Consider the following 7,972-nt stretch of genomic DNA (forward strand, 5'->3'; position numbering starts at 1 on the left):
CCGTATTACTGATATAGCTACTGCTCAGTAATATATTATATATCTATATTATGCAACATTTAAGTATAACATTTATTCATACAGTAAAGCGCGCCAATCTACTAGTAAGAAACTAGTCGTTATTCTCGCCCAAAGCTCCGCCCTGTCTCATTCCAAGTCATCTCCAGCTTCGTCTCCGGTAAGCGCTCCCAATCCCATCTGCATCTGTGTTTCTGCACCGATTGTGGCTGTGTGATACTGTGTTTTGAGCTCCAGATATCTAGTATCTCCGTGTGATATTGATTGGTGCTGTGATTATTGTTGCTCGGTTAATTTCTTGGATCTACGGATCATGGCAGAACCATACAGTTCTTACCCACCACCAGGAGAAACTGTTTAGGATCCTGTTTTTGGGAGTTAGGCTGATTAGACAGAAACTCTGCAAATTTGAAAGGCTATTGCCTTTTGCTCAATCTGCCAAGAAAGAAGCTGTGTTAGCAAATTCGAAAGAAACATACTCCGTCCTGTCTCCTACGAGCATTTGTTTTTGCGGTCAACTTGGTCTCAAGGCCTTAGTGGTACCTGCTTCAACATTCGTCTCAGAATCAGCATTTAGCACCGGAGGGAGAGTGATATCTGATTTTCAAAGCCGATTAACTCCCGAGGTAGTGGAAGCGCTAATATGCCTTCAATGGTATTCTGAAAGTCTTTTGGGCAGGTTCATCTCAACTATGTATGGAAGCTATTCATGACTTCGTTGAGCAAGCTGATCGATCTGAATGACCTACTGAACCAGGTAATAATGAGTTTTGGATATATGCTACTGAACCAGGTAATAGTGAATCTGAATGACCTACTGAATCTGGTTCTATGAAAAGAAACGGTTAGTGGGCCTTCAATGGTATTCTGTTGAAAATTTCATTATCATATAGTCTACTGATTGTGTTCTGAATTGCTCCTGTTGCATCAAAGGTTTAGCTGGCTGCATCAGAAACACATTGTCTGCAAAATTTGTGCTTATGGACCACTTTATTTACTTGATTCTGATGCATCTAGCTTCATACAATTTTTAGAGTACATGTGTGCAAAAGAGATCGTGGAGCAGTTGTAATTCCAGATCTCTTAGAGCTGCTAACATTTGAAGTTTATGCCAATGTAAAATAAATATTCCATTAGGTTATATGCTTTAGGTTGTAGTTATCAAAATTGAGAATGTGCTAGTAGCACGGTGGTAAGTCACTTAGCAGTTGGTGCTACCAACCAGGACTCGAACCTTGGTTCTCATAAAAAAAAAAGGTATCTTGTTGTGTGTCACTTTCAGTGTGGTCCTGAGCGACTGTGAAGTCGTTTTCAGAGATGTCCCTGGGTGGCCGGTCTTCGGTGCCTTTTCTTGACCTTTAAATGTGATGCTATGGTGGGCTGTCTTCCCCTGTAGGTCGAGTTTTTTTTTTTAGTTTTCAAAATTTGTTGTGCTGGAATGCCTCTTCATTTGAGTATTGTGCTTTAAAGTTCTGGTAAGCATAAAAAAGAAGTTTGGTTATAGGGGCAAAACTGTTTTCCTTGTAATTGCTTAGACCGTCTCCAACCGAATCGGTATCGGGTCGGTATTTCGACTGTTGCGGATGGCGGGCGCCCGGACGCGGCTCCAACGGAGTCGGTTTCGCGTTCCACAGGGTTGCGGTGTGCGACGCGGTCGGCAAAACCCGATGACGCTGGTTCCGGCATTCGGGCGAGCGGATAGGATAGGCAGCAGCTCCCGAGACGCGGCGGAAGGGGATCTGGCGAGGCGCCGCGGCGGTGAGGTCGGGGCCCTCGGCGGGGGCGGACTCGGGCGGAAGCGCGGAAGATCGGGGCCCTCGGCGGCGGTCCCTGCGGAGGAGGAGAGGAGGGGAGCAGATCCGGCGGAGGCACTTCCATCGTCCCCGCCGTCCGCCGGCTCGGCTACAGCACCAAGGAAGACCTCCAGTGCAGCAACGTAAGTCCTCTCGCGCTACTGGAGACCCTGCGGTGGCCGCTGGTGGGGGGGGGGCGAGGTGGGTGCATCGGCGTTAGGGATTGGGTAGTCGACGGCGCTAGGGATTGGCCTAAGGGATTTGCTCACTTTGCATTAGGGATTTGCGATTTGTTCACTTTAGCGCTAGGGATTTGCGATGTGTTCACTTTGCATTAGGGATTGGGTTGTCCACGGCGCCTCGGTTCGGTTGTGCCTGTGGCAAGCGCGTAGACGCAGAGCATGTAGCTTCGACGGCGATTCACGGTGGCCGTAGGTAGTTCAGGGCGTGCCACAGGTAGTTGAGACCGTGCTTGGTTTTAATCTGGAAAGGTTTGGTCTAGCACATGAACTGGAACAGTTGCGCACACAGTGAAGGCTTTGGTTGATCTGGAAAGCAGCCAGTGAAGGCTTTGGTGATGATAATGTAGTTGAATTGATAGTTGCTCCCTCTGCATTCATGTGCTAGACCTGCTTTGGTGATGATAATGTAGTTATTTGGTCCCTCTGCATTCATGTGGTAGACCTGAATATTTGTAAAATTGTGGAAGACTTGCATTTGAGCTGTGTAGTTCATAAGCAATGTAGTTGAGCTGTGGATCTGAGCTGTGTAGTTGATAAGCAATGTAGTTGAATTGGTATTTGGTCCCTTTGCATTCATGTGCTAGACCTGCTTTGGTGATGACAATGTAGCTTAAGCAATGTAGTTGAATTGATATTTGGCCCTCTGCATTCATGTGGTAGACCTGAAGATTTGTAAATGGTGGTACACTTGCATTTGAGCTGTGTAGTTGATAAGCAATGAAGTTGAGCTGCTTTGGTCTGTGTATTAAGTGAAAGTGTTGCTTTGGTCTGTGTATTAGTACAACTGTTGCTTTGATTGAGCTATGTGTAGTATGCACAGACATTTCCCTTGCCCCTAAAAATGTGCAAACTATGTTTGGTTTATATACACATAGCAAATATTGTGGAAACTATGTTTGGTAATGTGTGCAAAATGTTTCCCCGGCTGAAACCTAATTGTTTATTTTTGAAACCTGAGATGAAATAAAGGGCTCTCCTGGCCTAGCTGGTGTGGCTAGTGTGCCTTTGCTTGAGCTATATGCACTGCTCTTTCTTATGTAGGCACTGTTTTTCATATATGGACACACTGTATATAATTGATGCTTCACACTGTCTTCCTTTGAGGATACACACTGCCTTTGGTATATATACACATAGCTATTCCTACATGTTGGCCACAGTAATGATATCCAGTTGCAAATACCATGCTGGGACCTGTTGATTTCGTCCATATGAGCTGTTTGTGTCAGGCATATTCAATAACCCAATGAACCAGAATGCTTCATTCATTTCAGATAGTAAATAATGGTCCAAACCAAGTGTCATGCACCTGAATTAATGGTCCTTATTGGTTCTTTACTTTTCTGCTTAATTACTGCTAGTGTAAGCATTGTGTTCCTACTGTACTGTGACTGCATGGAGAGGAACATTAGGTACATGTACAGACTTCATGCATGATTGGTAGGTAACAGATTCTCAGTTGAGCCATCGGTGTCATTGGTTGTAGATGGACGCCGCTTCGCTCGCCGCCCTTGTCTCCAAAATGCAGGACCACGTCGAACAAATGGCGGTAGAACTGAAGAAAGTCGTGAAAGAGAACTTGACTACGGAGGGCACCCCCGCCGATGTGGACCTGAACCGAGCTCTCTTTCAGGTCGAGAACATTGCCGGGGAACTGGAGATGCTCGTGTTCCAAGTGGAAGATGCGATGCAGACTGGTGATGGCCGCAAAGAAGTGTCGGAGGCCACCACTTTGGTCGAGGATGGGTCCGGTTCACAGGATGTCGACTGCAACGACATTGTTCCAGTGGATTGGAGCGGCGATGAGCTGTTGTGTGGAGATTCCGCGGACTCTTTGTCAGTAGAATCCGATAGGTCGTGGCGTATGCAGTGAGTTGCTCTATGTAGTAGGGTTTAATGCAGTGGTAATAAACGTAGTGTTGTGTTGTACTGATATAACGAAACCATATGACGCCCACTGTCTTTGTGTATTGCCTTTGTCGAATAAACTGCATGGTTCATGTATTTCAGTTTTGTCTCATATTTCATGTGCTGTACTGATATGACGAAAACATATGTTCCTTACTGTCTTTGTGTATTGTCTTTGTCGAATAAACTGAATGGTGCATGTATTTCATAGCCTTTGTCCCATATTTCAGGAGCAGTATGGAGTATGCCCCTTTTCTTCGGGGTGATGAGGATGACATTCCGTGGGACGATGTTGTGCCGCCCACTCAGGATGACTTCATCGGGACGCAGATTCCTACGTCCGATGAACAGAACGAGTTGCCAGCGGCATGTGGTCGTGGAAGCAGTTACACTATCCAGGAGGACCTTCTGCTAGTCAAGTCGTGGCTCAACGTGAGTATGGATCCCGTGGTGGGAACGAACCAGAGTATGGGGGCTTTCTGGCAGAGGATCGAGTCATTTTACCACGAGCACAAGGAGTTCCCTACCACTCGGAACAAGAAGTCTCTTCAGGGTAGGTGGACATTCGTCAACGGCATGGTGCAGCGATTCTGCGGGCATTATGCTAAAGCCCTTCGTACTAGGCGGAGTGGGATGACGGAGGCCGACACGGTATGCATCATTTAATGCGCATGTGTAGTTTCCATTCAATATATGTACTGTGCCATTTAATATGTTGTGGCCAAATTTCAGATTGCAGCTGCATGTCAGATGTTCCAGGCAGCAGAGAAAAGGGAGTTCACACTGATGCCATGCTGGGCCGAGTTACGCCACCATCCGAAATGGCAATCAGAGTCTTCTCGCAAGAAGCAGAGGACTGCGCCATCTACACAGGAGGGAGAGACCTCCCCCGGCTGCATTGATGGTGACGGTGCGACGCCGACGCATACCAGCGGGAGCAGCCGGCAGAAGCGGCCAGCAGGCCGAAACAAGGCAAGGGACCTCGCTCGCGGTTCGGCTTCATCAACATCGGTCACAAAACCAGTGCTTGAGATGTTCGACAGGCAACTTGCGGTAAAAGAGAAAGTTGAGAAGGAACGCGCCGATCGCTTTGCAGAGCTGTTGAGGATTGAGGAGCACAGGTTGCGCCTGGAGGAGGAGCGTGTCCAACTGGAAAAGGTGAAGGAGGAGAGACAAAAAATCAGGGAGGAGAGGGAGATCATGAGCATGGACATTTCGCAAATGGACGAGGACCAGCAGGCATATTACAAGAGCCTTCGCCGAAGCATCATTGCAGCACGCCGAGCTGAATCTGCCCCCTGAGTTTTGGTGCTTTACTTTTCATGCAAACAGACTTTTACTTTTCATGCGAACAGACTTTTACTTTTCAAGCAAACATGAATTTCAGTTTTGTCTGTTGAGTACTATGTAGTACCTACAATTTGTATTAATTGCCTGTTTAATCATAATTTGGACCGAACTATTACATTGTGGCCGAGTGTTGAGTGCTATGAAGTTTGCTGGCCGATTGCATATTTTGGACCGAACTATTACATTGTGGACCGAACTAATACATTGTGGTCTCATTTGCAACGTGCATGAGTGCGATACGAGATTACATTTTTGTTAACACGATGTAATGCGATACGAGATTACATTTTTATTAACACGATGTAAATGCGAGACGAGATTACATTTTTTTAACACGATGTAATGCGAGACGAGATTACATTTATTTGAACACGATGAAACAGGATACGATATTACATTTATTTAAGGTGCCATGAGGTCTATTGTCCTCCTGCGACCTGCCACAGGTGCTCCACAATGTCGTCACGGAGTTGATGATGCGTTGGTCGACTTCTAATTTGCCCGTACCTTTCCATAAATGCTTCAAGCGGGGGGGTTGGTTCGTGAGACGGCACCGCGTCCTCGCCCGAACCCTCGTAGATGTAGTCGACAGCACCTTCCGTTCTCTCATCCTCGATTATCATGTTATGCATGATGATACACGCGGTCATTACGTCGCTGAGGATTTCTTGATCCCACAACCTCGCCGCGCCACGGACAATGGGAAACCTGGACTGCAACACTCCAAATGCCCGCTCAACATCCTTTCGTGCAGCAGCCTGCTGCACCACGAAGTGTTGATGCTTCGGGCCTACTGGAGATGGTATGGGTTTCACAAATGTCGCCCACTCTGGGTAGATCCCATCTGCAAGATAGTACCCCATTGTATAATGGTGGCCATTAATAGTGTATTGTACCTTCGGTGCTACTCCCCCAGCAAGGTTGTCAAGGAGATGAGACCGGTGCAGCACATTGATGTCGTTCAATGAACCTGGCATCCCGAAGAAGGCATGCCAAATCCATAGGTCCTGCGATGCCACAGCCTCTAGAATGATAGTAGGTGCATTGACATGGCCCCTGAACGAACCGGACCACGCCGTGGGACAGTTCTTCCACCTCCAGTGCATGCAATCGATGCTTCCAAGCATCCCGGGGAACCCTCGACGCTGGTTCATATCCAGCAATCGAGATGTGTCCTCCTCGGTCGGCGCCCGGAGGTACTCGTCACCGAACACCTCGACAATGGCCCGAACGAAACGCCGCATGCTCTCGATGATGGTGCTCTCCCCTAGACGGAGGCACTCGTCGAGAGAATCTGCAGGAGCATCGTAAGCTAACATACGGAAAGCGGCAGTTACTTTTTGCAAGGGTGACAGCCCAAGCTCTCCGGCAGCGTTCCTCCTTTGCTTGAACCACGGGTCATGTTCCTCCACCTCCCTCACAATCTTGCAGTACAAATCGCGATTCATCCGGAACCTGCACGGCGATGGATCAGAACTAGTTCATATCTCGTCCTTTCGTAAAAAATAGAATAGTGTTACCTGCGCCGAAAGATGTAGTCGGGGTACACTGCGGACTCAGCAAAGTAGTCGTTGTACAATCGATTGTGTCCCTCCTGACGATTCCTACGGATGCGCCGGTGCCCGGGGACGGAGCCTCCCCACGGCCCTCTGCGCGACGCTTCGACTTCGGCATGCCATGCGGCAAGCGTCGCTAGGACCAACTCATCTTCCTCATCGGACTCCTCGGTGGAGAAGCATAACTCTCTCATGTACTGCTTCCATGCAGCACGAGGCTCCATTTCGTGGCTTGCAAATGAGAGCCCCTCTTGCACCTATATATAGTGCCAGGCCGAACCTTCCAAGAGAAGCCACTTGTGCTCCTTCCCTTGCAAACCACTTTCTCGGCGCCTTCCCCCGCAAGCTTCCGTCAGCCTTCCTCCACACGATTCCTTCTACTGCAAGACCCTAATATTTACGTTGTAACAAACCAGTGCAACGGGATGCTCATTATATGTCATCACGATGCTCAGTACACACCAAAATAGGAAAGAGAAGATAGAGGATGAAATAAAGGAGATTCTGTTGGAGATGAAGGGAATGAGGGATGCTGCAATAGTGATAGGGGATGCTGTAATAGTATTTTAGAGGATGAAGTTTTAGGGATTCTGTTGGAGATGGCCTTATGGATGGATTCCAGAGGGCACTTGCTGTTACTATGGTCAGATCTTGTATTTACCATACTGCTCTCTGTCCCTCATGTGGAGCTGCATTATGTTTTCTTTGACTTGTAGTATTTCAAATATTTTGTCCACTATAGAGTTGTACTGCTGCTTATGCAATAAGACTGCTGTCGCTAAACTGCTTACTGCTACATTGCATCTTCTATTTTTATTCGTGCGTTGTTTTTTTATTCCTTTGAAGGTCACTCGCGGCTCTTCTCTCATTCGCAGCTATGCGGTTGGAATTTGTTCAGCTACATGAAGATCGTCTTCCCTGGATCATAGTTGGTCTCTCCTATTTGATATGCTGTTAAATTTTTGAAACGACATAACAATCTATTCATGTGTAATGTGGATGCCTGCAGAGAGTTGCATCAATAGCTGAAATCGACTATTAGAAAATGCACTATTTGTGTAGTAGGATAATACGGTGGTTTGTGTTATGACTGTTGCTTTGCTTA

General features: G+C 47.3%; 3 protein-coding genes and 1 long non-coding RNA gene across 4 annotated transcripts; 3 read left to right on the top strand and 1 right to left on the bottom strand.

The window, feature by feature from the left end:
* The first annotated feature begins 130 nt into the window (after positions 1–130).
* On the top strand, positions 131–7,972 carry LOC133911166 (uncharacterized). Its single transcript, XR_009908612.1, has 2 exons — positions 131–775; positions 7,743–7,972. It is a non-coding gene; the product is annotated as an uncharacterized LOC133911166 (long non-coding RNA).
* Positions 1,555–3,712, top strand: LOC133911165 (uncharacterized). The gene is made up of 2 exons (XM_062353372.1): positions 1,555–1,954; positions 3,540–3,712. Exons 1-2 carry the CDS (start codon positions 1,602–1,604, stop codon positions 3,604–3,606), a joined length of 420 nt encoding a protein of 139 aa, XP_062209356.1. The 5' UTR covers positions 1,555–1,601; the 3' UTR covers positions 3,607–3,712.
* On the top strand, positions 4,484–5,264 carry LOC133911162 (uncharacterized). The gene is made up of 2 exons (XM_062353370.1): positions 4,484–4,612; positions 4,694–5,264. The coding sequence occupies exons 1-2, from the start codon at positions 4,538–4,540 to the stop codon at positions 5,261–5,263; spliced, it is 645 nt and encodes a 214-aa protein (XP_062209354.1). The 5' UTR covers positions 4,484–4,537; the 3' UTR covers position 5,264.
* On the bottom strand, positions 5,588–6,965 carry LOC133911164 (uncharacterized). The gene is made up of 2 exons (XM_062353371.1): positions 6,832–6,965; positions 5,588–6,766 (listed from the first exon to the last, which is right to left on the bottom strand). Exon 2 carries the CDS (start codon positions 6,757–6,759, stop codon positions 5,731–5,733), a length of 1,029 nt encoding a protein of 342 aa, XP_062209355.1. The 5' UTR covers positions 6,760–6,766; positions 6,832–6,965; the 3' UTR covers positions 5,588–5,730.

Source organism: Phragmites australis, chromosome 3 (genome assembly GCF_958298935.1).
Source record: "Phragmites australis chromosome 3, lpPhrAust1.1, whole genome shotgun sequence".
In the NCBI taxonomy this organism is placed as follows: domain Eukaryota; kingdom Viridiplantae; phylum Streptophyta; class Magnoliopsida; order Poales; family Poaceae; genus Phragmites; species Phragmites australis.